We start from the raw sequence: 18,501 nt of genomic DNA, 5'->3' as shown, positions 1-18,501 counted from the left end.
TATTTCTAATGGTTCTTGTAGATTAAATAATGGTGAAGTTAAAATAATAATCATTTGGAACGGGTGCACCCTGGGACCTGGCAAAGGACGATTAGAGGTCCCCGGACCACACATTGAGAAACACCAGTCCAATATGTCAAAAGGTTTTCAGTTTTCAGTGCCGTTATTCTCTGGGGGATCATCCATCCCATGATCCTTTGCGTGGAGATGGATGGCGGACTCGACAGCACCGCAACAGTCCCATGAATCTTTAGTGTGTCCACTCAACTCGAAGCACCGGCAGGATGCCACGAAAGGTTTCCTTGAAATCAATTTAATGGATGAATCATAACTACAACTAGCTGGTACAATCTAGGCTTATGAATAAAAAACACAACATTTATCGTATTTAGCATTTATACACCACCCAAACGATGGCATGAAGAAGTCGATGAGCGATTATCTCTTCTCACAGAAAACCACAGGCTGCAGTAGCTTCAACAGCCCAGTGGCTTCGTCCGGTGCCGTTACACACTGCTTGCCAGTCCATGCTACTTCACAAATCATTCATTTTGGCAATCCTACACGACCGCCGGAGCGGTACAGGACGTGTGGAAGTCGTTCAGAAGGCCATCGCATGTTTCCTCTGTGGACTCGTGACGGGGGAACAACTCATCGGCCAGGAGTTCCCTGAAGAGGGAGGGGGGAGGCTGTTTTAACGGCCCAGACATCTTGCCTCCCTGGGCGAGAAGCTTCCGCGCTGCGTTTATGACTCTGTGCCATCGTATCCCGGGGGTTCACCGCTTTCGCCAGCTTGCCAATATTGCCGTGTTTCGCTCGGGGCAACTTTATTTTTGGCAGGAAACCGTTCTCTCAGGCTCCGCTCTTTCGCTGCGCTGGTGAGACACGGCCGTCTTTCTTCTGCAATTATTTGCGAACGCGCGTCACATTTTTCGAAAGTTTGGAACGGGGCTTTTGAAAGTTTTATTTATTAATTTATTTTTATTTTTTTGCTCCGTGTTACAGACACGGCGCCCGCGTTCCGCCCTCCCCCAGCCGGCGAGTTAACAATGTCGGGTGGGAGACGGCTCCCCGTTAAAGCCCTTCTTCCTCCCTCTCTCGCTCATTACAAAAGTCCTCTTCGCTTGAGATCCTCGTCGCTGTTCAAGTGCAAATTTATTGGCAAAGGAGGGAAAAGGTGAATAATTAATGTCTGTGCACTCTATCCCTGCTGACACAGGTGTGTGTGTGTGTGTGTGTGTGTGTGTGTGTGTGTGTGTGTGTGTGTGTGTGTGTGTGTGTGTGTGTGTGTGTGTGTGTGTGTGTGTGTGTGTGTGTGTGTGTGTGTGTGTGTGTGTGTGTGTGTGTGCGCGCATTTGGCGGGAGGGGGGGCGGCATTAGAACAAGGCAGGCAATCAGGGGTGTGAGGAGGCTGGCTTGGCTGATTTAGGGTGTCAGCGATGCCTCCTAATGAGTCGTGTATGCGCGGGCGGACGGGCGCGCGTACACGCATGCGCTTGGTGGACGGTGCACGGGGGCATTTTTTTGCACACGATGCATGTTCTTCCTTGAGTATTTACTTGACTGAGAAGACGTGAGTTCACGTTGCTCTTTAAATGTTTGGCGCAGGGGCCCCTTCCTGCCTCACTGTATAATTATTCATTAATTAACTCTTGCGTTCAACAAGGAGGTCGTGTGACGGGGGTCTGAACCGTTCGCCCACACAGATATATATATATATACATACACACACACACACAGCTGTTAATTAACCTGACATTAATGAGGCCCCTGTGAAGGCTTCATTGATTTGTCAGCAAGTAACCGATAGCAACTCCTGTGTCCAGCGCAGGGGGGGGGGGACACACCTCCGCACTTGATTCAAATTTGTAAGGCTGCATGCACACACTGGCCTAGGTATGTCTGTCAGCTATCGGGGCATTGTGCGGCCATTTTGTGTCCTTTTGGGTTGGATATAACTACGTTGTTATCGTCTGTCTTACTGTTAATGTGTGTGAGTGCGCTAGAAAGCTCTGTCCAAGTGTAACTCATTTTAAGTCTGTCAGCCTTTGGCCGTTTCTGTGCGTAAGATAAGAAGCACCCAAGGCAGTTTATCCACCGACCTGGCACACGTTGGGTGTTTGGCTTGGGCGATCTTGCAAAATTTAAATCGTCCAATCGCGCCCCCACAGGCGATCGCCGTTAGACGATTCTATCGGGAAGGGGGCGGCAAAGTCTTTGTCACGTTCCATTTCTGTGGTCCTAGTTGATTCAGACAATACACTTCACAATGAGGGTTAGAAGGACACAAAGTCACATACACTATGAGAGGGAAAACATCACTGATTTTATTTTCAATTTTTTTTACATGCAATTCAAAAACACTTTTTACAGAGTGAACATTAGGGCTGTGCGATATGGGCAAAATCTTCTATCCCGATATAGATCATGTCATATCTCAATAACGGTTTGATTGCGATATAGCACGTTTTCTGACAAATTAAACTTCTTGAATATTCGATTTATAAAAACCTTATATTAAAAAAGAAAAAACCCATGGTAAAGACTCTTTGTGACGCGGCGCAGCACAGGAAGGCGTTCGTCGGGGCTCTCACATTCACACACTCACCTCACTCGACGTTGGTAGTGTTATTTACTACATTTCCCACGCACCCTAGTGGGTAACTTCCTTGAATGGCCTTGAAGAACGAAAGCCTTTCCTGTTTCACGTTCTTGTTATGCTACAAATAAACAAGGCGACTTTTAGCACCCGACCGCTGCCAGGTTTTGGGGTCCGATGCCGATCCCGATTTTGAAGAGTCCTACCTAGCCCTAGCGATGTTTAAAGTTGTCCTAGCCCTCCCGATGTCGGCAAAAATTGCAAGGTTTTCGAATCAATTTAAAAAGCTCATTTTATTAAAGTTTCTATATTTGACAACATTTATCTTATCAGCGAACGGATAAATGAAAATACACACGCAAATAGCTTTTTGGAGTGAACGCATGATCACTTCCCAAAGTAATTATTTTTCAGAGTTTGCCATGAACGCAGCATCGCTTCCTGTTTGCAAACCTGTCTCCCTGTTTTAAACGTGAGGATAATCATTAAAACATGGATGGATTTATAATGCCGAGTTGGACTTCTGTGCTTATTTTGGCGAGTAACTTAAAAGTAGTGTAAAACAGACAAGTACAGGATAAATAATCAATGTTTTTTTTTATTATACTTAAAAATACTGCTCCAAAAAGTCAAATTACGGATGATATATCAGCCAAACCGATATATCGGTCAGCTCTAATAATTAGTTCTTTAATTGGCAACTGAATCGCCGTCTCTCTATAGCTCAACTCCCACAGTATCAATTTGAATGCTACAACTCGAGGCAGCTCCAGTACATTACAACAATGTTCCAATAGCGTAATTAGCCACGAGCCATTGCACAGGATAATATACGCCCTGTGGCTGTGGGGAGAACCAAATTCCGCCCTTTAACAGGTAGGCTAAAAGGCATCAATTCCGCCCTTTAACAGGTAGGCTAAAAGGCATCCATTTTTGCAATATTTAATATGAAAGTAATGCTTTATTATTTCTCGCTTTGCTGGACATGGCTTTGCTGGACATCAGCTACTTGGATTTTTAACGGTTTACACGAACATTCAGAACGTTAGCCATAGTCATCTTGCAGTGTGTGTCTTATCGGCGAGGCGTAGCCCAGCTGTGAGTCCCGATAAAAGGGCCCGTTGCCTTTGCGTTCTCGCAGCGCGCTCGGCTCCCTGTTCATATCCCTGTTTGAAAATTGTATTTTCGGGACGATTGACGAACACCAACGGAAATTGAATAATTTGATGTTTGCAAATGTTGAAACAGAGTTAAACACCAAACACACCTCTTTGTTAAACATGGACTATGAGTGAACATGTTAAACTGCAATTACAAACTTTTTTTCAAGACGTTGACGTAGGATTTTACAAATTTTGGAAACAATTGTGGGAGTTCTATTGGAGAATCGTGTCGGGTTATGGCTTCTGTATCAAACCTTTGATTACGTTATTGGATTAGGGCTAGGATTACAGAATCGCCCACCACGTTAAACGTTGGATTCTTAAACTTGGGCTTTGGACGTGTAAGTACACTCAAGCTGTACCAGTATTGCGTAACATTTAGACAATTCTGTTTTTGGCCACATTTCCTGGCCATACCTTCTTTTTTGCCTGTGTGTAGGAAGCGACACTTGCACTAAATCCAGTCGCCGATGTTTGGGTTGTAATGCATTGCTGTTTCTTCCCAGATTGCCAGGAAGCGTCACAAGGTGATCAGTACGTTTAAGAGTCCTATGGGGCAGACCAGGCCCCCCGCCCAGCTTAAGCACATCGCACTGATGCCCCTCTCCCAGATACGAAGAGTCCTGGACCTGCAGGACACTGAAGGTGAGACGGCACACGCAAACACACACACACACTGCAGACACAACTGCGTCACACCATGTGGAAAAACGCCAGATCAAAAGGCCATCCCGTCCGCATTATTTTATTTTTATTTTTTTACCGTACTCCGTCCTCATTTGTCCCCTCGTCGTCCTGACTCAATCTTCACCTTGCTCCTTACCCCACCCCCCCAACCAGACTGTACGAACGCCTTCGCCCTGGTGGTGCGTCCCCCCACCGAGCAGGAGAACCTGTTGTTCAGTTTCCAGCTGTCCGGCGAGGACATGGTTAAGACAGCCTGGCTGCGCACGCTCTGCCGCCAGGTCGCCAACACCATCTGCAAGGCCGACGCAGTGAGACTCCACACACACACACACACACACACACACACACACACACACACACACACACACACACACACACACACACACACACACACACACACACACCAATATAACTATGCAACAAAGTGTTGTCTTACAATTAAGTCATTGTTGGTACATCACATGAATTATTGCTGGGTATTGGGCTAAAAATGAATTGTCCAATGTTAATTCTGGACTGTGTCTACTGATAGTTGATGTACATTTTATAGTGGAATCAATGCTAATCAGACTCCCTGAACCTTGGGCGTTTTCTGGGCTGTGTCACATTTAAATGGTTGGTATTAGGAGAGAGATGGTAAAGTTTTGGTATAAGGTTTGAAATTGGGTTTGGGTTAGTGTAGGTGAGGGTTTGGTGTGGTTTAAGTTAGTAAGAGGTACTATTGACTGAGGTATAGTTTGTACCAAAGACTCTTAAATGTTAGACTTTGTTGCAGCCACGCCTGGGTCGTTGCCTAGTTCTTTTGTAGCACGTGTCTAACGTCCTTGTTTTTGTTGTTAAACAACATTTGCCTTTTACATGCGTTGGCTAACTTTCCAATACCTCTGGAGTATGTTTAATCTGTTGAAGTGCACTTTAGAGGGGAGTTTATGATGCAACATAACATTAAAATCATTTGAAGAACTGCAACAGCGCTGTTATCTTGCTAACTAGCTAGCGTGGCAGTTCTCGTAGTCTGTCGTAGTGGTAGAAGCTGCAACGTGCGGTCTTTTATGGCTATATCAGCATGTGGAGAGCTGGATGAGTGCAACTTTTCCACTTACAGAGGAGACCCCCTTCATCACGGGCTTAAATAAAATAAAAAATACTGGTACAAAAATCCTGATCCTGGGGCACAAAGCCCTAATGTTTTTAAATCCCCAGGTTGTGAATGAAACCCTGAGCTGCAATTAGCTCCCCCCTGTCTCTCTCTCTCTCTCTCACTCTCACACACACACACACACACACACACACACACACACACACACATTTAGAGGTCTGGAAATACCTCTAATTCCAGCCGCCTCTCTCAGTAAATGAGTCGAGGCTGGAGGGAGGGAGAGGGGTGCAGGGGGTGGGGGCTTGGGGTGAATTATGGGTAGCCTAGTCATAATTTGGCGGCTAAGCTCAGCGCTTAATTGAGAGCCATGGACAGACGTATGTATTTCTCCTCATAATTAAACGGGGGTGAGGGGTTGATCACAGACAGTCAATGGGAGAAAAGTCCCACGGGCTGTGGCGCTGCACTTCCTAAAATGGCCAGCAGGGGACGATGTTGGCCTCCGCTCTGCCTCTGCAGCTCACAGCTGCATTCCTAATGCCGATTTCACTGGGTCAGCGCTGCGCTATGAATACCAATGGGTTGGAGCGCTGCTTGTTAAATGTGGACTGCAGAGCAAGGGAAGGGAAGGATGGGGGGGATAAAGACTTGAGTGTGCACCGCCGTACAGACCCCCCTCATCCAGAGCTTCGCTTTCCTCCCGTATTTGGCAGCCAAATCACAATGTTGTGGAGTTTGCACTCGACTCTGTGAGATTGATTTTGGTGCGGCGGCGGCAGTGGCGTGGTCTCATTCCTCTCTCTTCCCTCCTCGCGCCGTTACTTCAGGAGGACCTGATCCAGTGCTCGGACCCCGACACCCTGCAGGTCAGCACCAAGGATATGGACAGCGCCCTGAGCAAAGCCTCCAGGGCCATTAAGAAGACTTCCAAGAAGGTAACGGCGGAGGTGCTTCCCCAAACCCCCTTTGGGTCCGCGCAGGAAGGGGATTCACAGGAGGTGAAATGTGATTAAGCCTGGTATGGCCACATAGCGGCCATGCGCTGCTGCTCAAGCAAACAGTGTAAAACAAATTGATGCAAATTGCTGGTTTCGGCTGATTGCATTCTGACATTTGGTAACACTCTTCCAGACCGAGTGACAAACTGAGTCACTTTTCATTGGTATTGTGCTGTCATGAAATTAAGACGGTTATGCCGGGATATGTACAAATTAATTCGTCTAAATGAATGAGGATTAGAAGACGCAAGCTGATATTTTGAGTACTGGTACAATTTAGAAGTAGCTCCCAGTTTTTAACTGGGGTCGTACTGTGCTACACTGGTCCCTTACGACGGGAAGTTGTATCGGTGGAATTGGTGTCAAGTCTCCACGTTTGCGTCGTGTTTGGTCTTTGTTTCTCTCCAGGTGACGAGAGTGTTCTCCTTCACCAAGACCCCCAAGCGGGTGATCCAGAGGGCGTTCATGGCCAGCAGCACACCGGACGACAAGAGTCCCAGGCTGAGCTCTGCGAGCAGAGTGGGCAGCAGTGCCACACTGGCAGTAAGTCCACCTGGTTCTTCTCAGCCCTGTCAATTATCCGTCTGGCGTCTTCGTTTCCAGAGTAATTAAAATCCACAAACCACAAAAACATCCCGATATGGATTTTAATTATTATCTCTCTGTCTCTATGTAGGTTTATCAAGAGGCTTTAATGCTCCAGTACTGCAGAGCTGCCAGCCTACACGCATTTTGTGTACCAACTATGCTCATGTACTGTACTCGTCGAAATGCCCCAATACTCAAACCCGATACAACGATTAGATCGATTATTTATTTATCGCCTGACAATATTCGAACATTGTGCAGACTGCCTATCTACCGCTGTCACAGCGGAGCTCCGCTCGTCATGAAAGCTTTGTCTCTTTTTTGGGACTTGGTTCTTGACAAGTCACTCGTCATCGTCACAAGTCATTCAATTTGATTCACTTGGTTTAACGCACGGTGAGGGAAGGAGGGCTTCCAGTGAACGACAGCAAGAAGTGTCTGCCATTTATTTTATTTTTACAAAGTACCATATAAATATAATATGAATGTATATTCACACTTTACGTGAAAGAGACTTTTATTTGAAGTTTGAACTGGACATTTCCAGTTAGTTATACAGTATGTTGGGTCCTACTCAAACTGAGTGAGAGGTGCAGGTTGCATTATACTGAAACTTCATGACAGTCCCATATTCTACTTAACTGTAATTCAGGGACAGTTACATGTTCTATCATTGTTTCATTGTGAATAATGAACAATAATAAATAGTTTCAAAATCAGCAATCGCACTATTGCGGTTGAAAATTGCAGCAGTAGTATGCACAGTACGTGCAGCTGACTATTCACGTGAGCGTCATCAGATCATGGGATGTATTTGTCATCAGCGTACAGCACATCAGAAATCTGAATCAGCAGGTCAGACCAAAAAAAAAAAAAAATCTGAAACAGGATCATCACCCAAGAAAATTGCACTCGGTGCACATCTAGCTGGTAAACATGTTCGCTAACTTCACAAGATGATAGACTACTGTGGTATTTTCCCAAGATTGGCAGGTCTGGCTCTGGTATCCAGAGGATGAAATCGTAGAAATGTTATATAATTTCATATATAATCCGACGGTTTTGCAGACAGGGCTTAATCTAAAGCAGGACTAAACGTTGCTTAAATTAATCCAGAATTTTCAAGCCTTCCCTTAGACCTACATTAGCTCTAATCTAGCTCCTGGAATTCTGATTTTGAAAACCAAGACTAGGGCTGAATAAACAAACCCGTATTAGACATCCAACTTTAATTGAGGCTCAAGACGATGTCGGGTATGATTTAGTCTGTCCGAAGGGGAACTGGCGAGGGCTTCTTCTTACGCGCGGCGTCCAAAACAAAATCATATGGAGGGTGCCTCTGCCTCCTCATCTCTCTGAGCCTCCCTTCCGTGTGTGTGGAAACACCAAGGAGGTATTACACTGGCCTGTGATGTGGGGGTGGCGTCCTTTAAACAGCCACTAGGTAATTGGGCCCAGGATAAGGGTGGCTGCATGCCTGTTGCGCATCAGAGCAATCAACGAACAACAGGTAAATCACCCATCTCCGCACACACACACACGGGGAGAGCCTGTCATCACATGTGGCTTGCTTCATCTTGCCACTCTACAATAAACTGATCTCTGCCAGTGTCTCTGTGGGAGGGCCCTGAAAACGCCACTCGGGTGGCTTGTGGCAGGCGGAAATGCCACACCGGCGCTCTCTGTTTAAGCTGTCTCTCTGCTCACTGACTCACCTATCTACCCATCGCGCCCACCCTCCCCGTCTCTCCCGTGTTGCTTTGGAAACAATGTTTCTGGCGTAAAGAGCAGATTAAAACAGTGACCATGTCATTTCCGTACACTCCATTTCATCCATCTGTCTCATTTACTTTCCATTTAGTCCGTCCCTTTTTCTTTAAATCTGCCCAGCCTTTTGGTCCTTTCATCAACTCACATAGGAAAAAAATATAATATTTTATATTTATTTTTTTGTGTGTGCATCCAATGCCTCTGATCTTATTTGTTTAAAAGCACGCACAGGGGTGCTCGTTTCCTAGTTGCTCCGGGCGGTCAATGGATTCAATTTAAAGACGGGTCCATATATCATTCTGAAAAAGGAAAAACAATGACCAACCCATTGAGTTTAGAAGTCCAAGTACACTCTGCACACACAGTTTGACCCTATTCGTATTCCAAAACCATCTGCTTTTTGCAGCGACAGGATTGTCTCTAGGACCTTCACCCATTTGCCAAGTCCGTTTTGGTACGTTTGGTTCTTCTTTAAGGGTTTTGTTTCCTAACCGGTAGCAGGGAAGCTCGCAGGCGGCCATTCAAAGACCTTTCTATGGCGTGGGATTCATATATAGATAGACTCTTGAGGGCTGTCATTTGACTTGATTTTCTACAGCCTCTTACGCGGCCCAGGACCAATTAAAGTAATATGCGCCATTAAAGTGACAAATGTGCTTAAGGTTACGTTCTCTGATGCCTCTGTGTCTCTTTTTCAACGAGAGCAGAATCATGTCCTGTCTGGTCCTGATGTCATTTCTACGGCCTCCTTTAGCTGTTGCTTATTGTTCAACATTACTGATTACGTCTTTAATGTTTGTCTTTGAAGTCTTTGACGTCGCTGTACCAAAGATCCCAAGGTCCAAAGATCTGATTCGCTGAAACCTAAACAGAGGTCGATGCTCCAGATCCCGTACATTTGATTTGGGAGAACAAATTAACAGTGGCACATCCTCAAAACGGACCTTAAAGTGAAAATCCGGTGGGGGGAAAAATCCTTCTAGTTTTCGTTCTAAACGACAGTTCCCTTTAAGTGATTGTCTAACGAAGTGGCTACATGAGAGAGAACTTCCTGTCAAAATTCCACGGTTAATTTTCCGCACCAGGAATTTGCCGCGCGACGCGTCTGTCATTTAGTGGTGCGTATTTCTTGAGACGTGAACCTGGCATCACACTTGTGTCAACGATGAGCCCACATTAAGCGTCTACCTGAAACTCTGCTCTTTCCGGTCTTTCTTACCCTACTCTCAGATGAAACGAGTCCCATTTCTAAATATAAACTCATCACGCTTGCGTCCAATTGCGAGAAACATTAACGATGGTGCGTCGCTATCTAATTTTGCATATGGGCACAGAGGTCTAAGTATAGAGCACATTTCTTTAGAAAATGTTGACTGAAGCAGAAAGAAAGGAAGTAATTACTTTGTCAGAACGTGTTCTGATTGTACTGTGTTTTGCATCTGTGTGAGCGACTAAAGGGGGTATTAAGAATTGGACAGTGAATGTGTCATTGGCATTGTATTTAAAAGTTATTTTCCTTGTACACCTGAAAGTGCTTTGAATTGCCTTCTGCTTAACCTGTTTAAGATCATTATCTCGTCAGTGTGTTTTCCAGTTGTCCACAATGATTCCCTCTTGTTTGTTTGTGTGTGTGTGTGTGTGTGTGTGTGTGTGTGTGTGTGTGTGTGTGTGTGTGTGTGTGTGTGTGTGTGTGTGTGTGTGTGTGTCGTGCTCCAGATGTCCCGCTCTGCCTCCACCTTCAGTTTGACTGATTCTGACAAGTCGAGTGTCACGGTGCAGCGGTCAAACTCTCTGGACAACCCTCCTGTCAGAGCCAGGGTGCCCTTATGCATACGCACCCCCTGCAGCCCTGCCCAAAACCCGCTCGCTGGTTCTTGTTCTAATCCTCGTCCGGGCCCTGACGCCGCTGCCGCTAGTGCACTACCCATCTATGGCCACAGCACGCTGCACCCCAAGTCCGTCCTCCGGGCCCCCGCTAGGCAGCCTGGCCCCGGTTTCCCCGCCAACCACGTGTCCTCCGCCGCCTCGGTCGATCGGGCCCCGGACCGCTTCCCACGGAGCCGGACCTCCGCTCACCTCGACGGCGCCAGCCTCCACCCCCGCCTCCGTCCAATCTCGGGCCAGCAGAGCTCCAGGCCGGCGCCTGCCCATGTGGGGCCCCATCCCCGGGCCCCGGCTCCCTACCAGACAGTGAAACCCCAGGGACGACTCCCATCGGGGGCGTGCAGTGACCCCGCGGTCCCCGTGGACCCCCGAAAGGCGGGCCCCACCAGCCCCCGCAGGGAGACCCTGCTCTAAAGCAGATGCCCTGCTCAGCCCAGGCCAGCAGTCTGACGTGAGCAACACATTAGCAAGGCCCACCTGGGGATGCACCAGTACTGCTAAGTGGCATTGGCTACTAGGGCTGGGTAATAAAAACCAATACCCTGATTAGGGACGATTATCCATAGAGACAAATATCTGATTAAGTGCGATCGTGACCATTTCTATCAAAATGAAATGGAATCGTGTGATTCTGCCCATATACCCAGCCCTATTAGCAGCCCTAAAATTACGTCAAGCATCTCTACGTTTCTACACGGTTCGTTTCATGTGCCGACTTCTGGTAAAGGTGCATTCTTAGTCCTAATTGAACCGCTTCCAACCCTGTTACCAGAGCCACTGATCAATCGGATTTCCATAGGGGCTGTTTGACTAATGAACTAACCAGACCTAGTAAAATAAAACAAATCTAATGCTTAACATAAGCCCAACCGCCTCCAAGTTTAAGAAGGTTCCAGAAAGCAGATCTGAAACGTCAGATCTTTAGCTCTGATATCCACTGTACTTTTCAGCCGCTTGATGCCAGTGACTGGAGGAAAGGGCATTACTCCTCACCAAAGCCTTGTTTGAAGCCTCTGGGTTCTTTATTTTTTTTATTTTTTATTTTATTTTATTTTTGTTATTTTTGGCTCGGACGTAGAATTAAAATGTAAGAGCACACATACGGAGACTTCAAGCACCGATTTGGATTTGAACATCTGGGCTTCTTCTATGCCACCTGGGACGCTTGGTGTTTTTGGGTTGGTGGGTGCTTTAACCTTTTCCCATGCAGTGACATATTGAAGCATGCGAGCAAGCTTCGTCCACACGGCCATGTTGGTTTTCCTCTCCCTGGTCTTTTCGGGGAAATGGTTAGAAGTTGGGCGGGGAAATTATTCATAAACTCGATGTCCTTAAACGTCTGTAATTAAAGCAGATCAGAACATGCCTTTAAAACCGGCCATATAAGCCTACGTTTCGCCCAGTCCTAAAGGCTTTCTGTCTAGTTTAAAGGAACATGTGTACAGCAGGTCTCTGACAAATATCCAAGTCCATTTAAAATGTTTATTTGTCTTTCATTGTGTGACAAGTGCCCGGTAAAAATAAATGCATTCCGCAAGTCAAAATGTCGTGCTTTGCCTTTAGCAACGGGTAAGCTAGTGTGTTTGTAAGCTCATCTTGACTGCAAAAAAAGAAAAACCTGCACGTGCTCAAATGTCACTGCATTCTGCTGCCCTGGCCCACTTCTGGTGTGTGTGTGTGTGTGTGTGTGTGTGTGTGTGTGTGTGTGTGTGTGTGTGTGTGTGTGTGTGTGTGTGTGTGTGTGTGTGTGTGTGTGTGTGTGTGTGTGTGTGTGTGTGTGTGTGTGTGTGTGTGTGTTGGCTTCCGTATTCAACCCCCCTCGCTAAGTCTGCCTTGGGGGTGGGCTTTGAGTAATAATTTTCTAACTGACTTAGCTGAGCGAAGGTTTGCTTGGGGCTAGGTTGCGATTCGATAATTTATGTCCTTTATTTTTGGTTGTCTTTCGGTGCTATTAGATCATGACATTCTGACTCTGCGACGTCATGATACACAGTTTTGTGGTCTAAATAAGACTATCCTGGCATCTCATCTGAAATACCAGTCCATCCACTTTGTGAAAATGTCGTGGGAACGGTTGATTTAGCTTTAATTATTGCAATCTCAAATTCACGGAAGGACCGACATGTTGAGCGCTGCGTCGCGCGGCGCACATTTTTCTAAGTGCCGTTTAAACACAATCCACACACACCTGTACGCATTGTGAAGGCTGAACGTGCTGCAGGCTGTTAAAAACCCTGTCTACCTTTTTTCGAGGAGGAACACCTGCGCTGCGCTAGCGGCCCGTCAGGACAGCGGCGGGTGCCTCCAGTTTGATGTACGGCCCACAGCGGCGGTAAAAGGCTGCTGTGATGCGCTGTGATCAGACCCTCTTAATTTGCTCCAATAAAACCCACATCTGGGTTGCGGCGCTCACTTTTACTGGAGAGGCAGGAGGGCCCCGCAGGATGCTGGCACTAGATCACTGCAACGAGGCAGCGTGTGTGTAGTGATGTGGGTCTCTTCGGTCTCTTCATGGAGCTAAAGCGGAGCGGGACGGATCTTCGGTTGCCGCCGTTGAACCGGTTCTCCGCTCGCACTGACAGCCGCGCGGTCAACAGAGGCGGGGAACAACAGGCCCTCCGTTTGTACGGTTCCTACCGTAAGCCGAATCGGGAAAAAAAAAAAAGAATCCACCCTGTGATTCTGGAGTTATTCAGATTAGAGCGCTTTGATTCAATATTGAAATGTATTTTTTTTTTTTTTTTTTTCCCCTCCCCTCCCACTCTTTGTGCACTAAGCCATGGCAAAACACAGGAGTCAAGTTGGTGTAAAATGCTAATTTCAGGCCCACACATTGTCTCTTTATATAAAAGGCAAGAGATCAAACAACTTGAATCCAATCAAATACAATGTAAGCGTTTTATTCAGTGCGGCAATTTAAAAGGAAAATAAAAAGTAATAACATTGCACCGCTTAAGCGGGCGGCTTGTTTTCCGAGCCCTGACTCCCCCCCCCCCCCCCCCCCCTACCGATCCCATTTTCTGCTCAAGTCAAAACAACCGGCTGGAAAGTGTGAGAGCGAGCGGGGCAACAGACGCCGCTCCTGATGAAGACCTCATCAGTGAGGATGTCCCGAGCGGCCACGCAGACAGCTCCTGAGTTTTGATTATTTCATCTCCGTGCTGGACTATTGCCAATGGTTGAACACTAAGACGGTGGTGCCACCGACGGCTGGGCGACGTATTACACGTTATCACCAAAAGTTTAGGGGGTAGAATGACTCCCAATTGAACTAGGTCTATGGTTATGTAGAGGCCAGTACTCTGGTCTTCAGGCTAAAAACTCCCATCAGGTATTTTGGATCTGGAGCTCGACGATGGCGCCAACTCGTCGCCTAGCCCCCAGTGGCACCCGCTTCCTCTTTCTATCTACGCGGGTGTTGGGGCCGGAGCGCCATGAACCACTGCGTTTCGTCACGTCTGATTTGTTTTGTTTTTGTCTCACTCCTCTTTTTCCTCCAGGCCCACCATTCGCCCTCCATGGTCAACCTGCAGTCCGTGTTCGAGAGGAAGTACCACACGTTCAGCCGGTCCACCACCCACCTCTTCTGACCGCCGCCGCCCCCGCATGGAGCTCTGGCCGCGGGGGGTTTCTAAGGTCATGGCCAGAGTGTCCCCACTACCCCTTAGCCCATGTTGGGCTAAGCTAGAACGCTTGAGCGGCAGTTTGTTTGTAGCACTGAAGCTGGCCGTATGGCTCAGATATGGCAAACTGCTATTTGTCCATGATAAAGCTCGGACTAGCCACATCGACGTTTAATGGCAAATTGGCTACTTTGGCCATTTTCTGGAGTGGTAAGACCTAAGGCTGACTGCTACTACTCTCAATCTGATGTTGGGTCGTGTTAAGATTTGTCCAGCCCGTGTCACGTTGAACCCCACTTATCCAAGCTATAGCAAACCTTGCTGCTGAAACCCTGTTTAGAAAACGGCACCGACTACCAGGCCAAGCTGGAGCGTGTCCTTAATGTACATTGCTTGATTCTAGAATTCCACTGAATGGCTTCCTGGACGCTATCTGCTAAGTGCTCCCATGGTACTGCACACTTTTAGGAGCTTGTTTGATTAACACTGGCTCAAACTGGGAATTATCTTCCTTTTTTACTGTTTTTTTAACCAGATGAAGGATGCTCCGCTCTTTGTAAGCATTTGTTAAAGAGGTATTTTGACACATTGCAGCTTCTCATCACCGCTTTTCAGATGCTCTTTCCAATTATCTTGTGACTTTAATTATTTTAAACAATTTTATTTTGCATTCTATCTCTACCCATTGGCATTGCAAACTCAACCCTCGAGGTTGCTCTGGGAAATTGATTTCAAAATGTCAGTGTATCTCTTCAACAAATGATGTCTGCTCTGGCCCACGCGCCTTTTTTTTTTTTTTTTTTTGTTTGTTCTAACAAACTGCCGCTGTTGTAATTAGTTAGATATTAATTAGTCACTTTTTATGTTCGCCGTCATTTTATTGAATATTTTACGCTAGGCAGAGAGACTTAAATTCACCTCATTAGAACTCTAATAATAATTAACTAATGAAAGTGTTTTCCCTCGTAAAGGTCAACTTCTATTTTGCCGGCAGCTTTTATAAAGCTGCTGTAATGTGTGGAACCTGGTGTCGGACCACGATGAATCACGGCCCAACAGTTGCGACCTGTTGTTTTCCTCCCCTAACGTCCGTCTCTTCACGTTTATTTAACCTTTAAAAAACCTTTTTATGTCACTTTCTTATGGTCTTTGAAGGGATGCTGCATCAACCTATATATTTATTGTTGCAGAATACATTTTGTAATATTTAGTTTTTCATGTTTTTCTTCATCTCTGTCTTATTTATGTGTAAGCCTTTAACCTTTTTCCCTCCCTCCTGTCTGTCAAATTTATATTCTCATCTTAATTGCGGTCAAATAGTGTCTCCCGTTCTGTTGATTTCCTCTATTCAAATGCACTTGAACATGGACATGGTGATTGAACCTCCGTTTGGAATTCCGATTTCATTCCTTTGACACTACATCGGCGAGAAAAAAAGGAACAAATGCGTTTTCAGTCTGTAAACTACTGGAAGGTGTCTTTGTTGTGCCGTCAGTTTTATTACGGTTGAAAGTGTCTCTTTTATTTTAATAAAAGCCCCTTTAATACACTTTTTTTTTCTTGCGTTTGGTTCTTGCTCTTTGCACGGTGTATCTTTTTTTTTTTGGTCTTGAAGGGCAACGCTTGTCAAACTTAATGGGTTTTTTTGTTTTTCTTTTGTATTTTCTTCCGCCTCGGTGATGACTTTGCACGCGCCCCCTACAAGTGCAGCACCGCTCTTCGCCTCAGCAGAAACTTTACAATGAAACTGCGTCATTTCATAACTTCCACCTCGCCAGAATAGATCAAAGCACTTCCCGGTGAAATAATTTATCTACATCCGTTATCTGTCATTTTGACAAATTCGCCGCTTTTGTGTCGAAGCCTTTTTTTTTTTTTTTTTTTTTTTTTTTTTTTTTGTCCTGAAATTGTTTAAGGGAAAAGGTTTTAGATTTTAAAAAAAATAATAAAATAAATAATGATAAAATAAGAAAGGAATCTCTTGGCGTGGTCCTTTTACAGAGTTGTGCCAATCTCCTTGTCGGTCCTTGCTCTTGAGGCACCTGAGAACTAATGCAACGTTTGATCATGGATCTCCTTGAGCCCGAAAGTCAATGTTTCTGCTCACGACACGACAGAAAAGCGCTGTTGGAATTGGCCCAGTAGCATCAAGAAAAAGGACACATGACGCACGGCTGGCACTCACGTCGTCCAAACATCCACATCAAATATGCTCCACAGGGCCAGGGCATTCTGAGTAACTTCAACCTTCGAAGTCTCTTGTGAAGCTGCTTCTAGGTCAGATCCATGTCCGTTCTTTCTTCCGCAGGATTAAACTGTTCATCTGTAGCTGTAAGACTTCACTTTTTACGGCTTTGGAATGCGCCCGATTCCACAACAATCGCAACTTTCCGATTACATTCTTCAAATTTAATAATTTTTTTTAGTGCCCAATGATGTCTCTGTTTTCATTAATTTTGTTGGAGGCGCACTATCTAAAGACACAGTCCTGTTTGAGATTCGCCCTAAATCTCTCAAAAAGATCAGCTGGCCGGATGGGCCCCCGCGCACAGAGGTTAATCAACTCATGAGTACCCGTCCACACAGAGCGCACCAAGTTGTTGAAGCCAGCAGCTGTATCCATCACTGATCAGATGGATCCAGGTCAGAGCCAGCGATGTCTCGCCGGCTTGGTAACCTCTTGAATGACCCCGAGATCATCGCTCCGTTGCAGATGTGTGGAGTTGGGATTCCAAACGGGTGTGGCCGTTTTATCCAAACAGCCCACGCGGTTGCACTTCTCGCCAGCGTCCATTTCGCCCTTGGCTTAACTATAATGACGTTTAGCCGCTCCAGTGCTGGGGATGACTTCATCAGATTGAGTCAAGGTGTGTTCTGAATAGTGTGCCTTTAATTCTAGCCGCATTAGTATTTGCGCCGCGACAGCTGGCAGGGAATAGAAGAACGCTGTCGTTTTGTCCTCTTCACATGCAATCTCTTCAAAGGACTAGCAGATAATCTCTCTTTTGACCTCTCCCTATCTGTCTCCCTCCGCCTGTGTCTCCCGGATAAAACTGTAGACGTGCTTGCTACAGGCGGGAGGGGAGGGGGGCGCACCGACCCGAGGTGTGATGCTGACTGGAGAATACCCACAATGGGAGGGAAAGAAGCTCATCACAGAGGGCCACGGCGACCGATTCATATTTGCCTTTGCCTTCACTTCAAAGTGGCTGTAGAGGGGTTGGAAGCAAGTGAGTCGGGGAGCGGCTAAGAGGGTCTAGCCGGGCGCCGTGGGAACAGGACCCCGGGGGGTCGACAGGCTCAGTAACATGGTACCAAAGCTCCACATACTGTGAAGTGGGAGTAAATGGAAAAGCTTTGTTGAGCACCGTGGGTTGCAGAGGCGCGGGGCTCGTCGGGGGCATTAAGGCAGCATTGAATCAGCGCTGTAATCCATACTCTGACTCCATAAGTGATGGACGCAGATGCAAATGAAAAACGGCATGTTTGATAAACACGATTAGTTTTTTTGGGTTTTTTTTTTTAACTGAGTAAATACATCCAATGAAAAGTGTGCAGCAATGCACATAGGTTGACGTTACCACCAGGAACTGGATGTGTGAAATTCCTTCCTTTGCTAGTGCTATAGCTATATAGTTGTACAAAACAATATACGGCAACATAATTAGTCCATGCTTCTTTTGTGTACAATTTGAAAATATTAATTGGGGGATTAGCTGACTAAGTCGCCATTACTACAGTGTGCAGTCACTTGATTTCCTACTCTCTGATATCTTTGAAGGAAAAAAAAAAAGGTTTTGAGGAGACCAAGGCATTCAGCAACAGTGCACCAAAAATGAAATGCACTGTAGTAAAAAGAAAAGAAAACATTGAGCATATTTTAAGATTCACCCCCTTTTTGCTGTTGGGTTGGGTTTAGCCAAAGTATCGCAAGTGCCCAAAATAACCCATCTTGACCAGCAATGACTGTATGCATGGTTTCTGTGTTGTCTGTGTCTATGCAACTTATGATCGGGCCTTTAAATGCTTTCAAGTGGTCACTGTGTGTAAACGTGTGTGGGGCTGAACACACTTCCCAGCGGACTGCAGT

The 18,501-nt window shown here is 46.2% G+C and overlaps 1 protein-coding gene across 1 annotated transcript in view; it reads left to right on the top strand.

Annotated features, from left to right (window-relative positions):
* The window catches only part of ect2 (epithelial cell transforming 2), a 64,509-nt gene extending 48,563 nt beyond the window's left edge, over positions 1-15,946 (top strand). Inside the window, exons 21-25 of the mRNA XM_080012704.1 lie at positions 4,269-4,407; positions 4,603-4,757; positions 6,376-6,483; positions 6,955-7,089; positions 14,289-15,946. Coding sequence (XP_079868830.1) covers positions 4,269-4,407; positions 4,603-4,757; positions 6,376-6,483; positions 6,955-7,089; positions 14,289-14,378 — 627 coding nt within the window. The 3' untranslated portion in view covers positions 14,379-15,946. The remainder of the gene's footprint in view (positions 1-4,268; positions 4,408-4,602; positions 4,758-6,375; positions 6,484-6,954; positions 7,090-14,288) is intronic.
* The last annotated feature ends 2,555 nt before the right edge of the window (positions 15,947-18,501 follow it).

Source organism: Zeus faber (assembly GCF_960531495.2).
Source record: "Zeus faber genome assembly, chromosome: 1".
NCBI lineage: Eukaryota > Metazoa > Chordata > Actinopteri > Zeiformes > Zeidae > Zeus > Zeus faber.
Note: the sequence above shows the minus strand (reverse complement) of the source record. Positions and strands in the feature narration are given on the sequence as shown.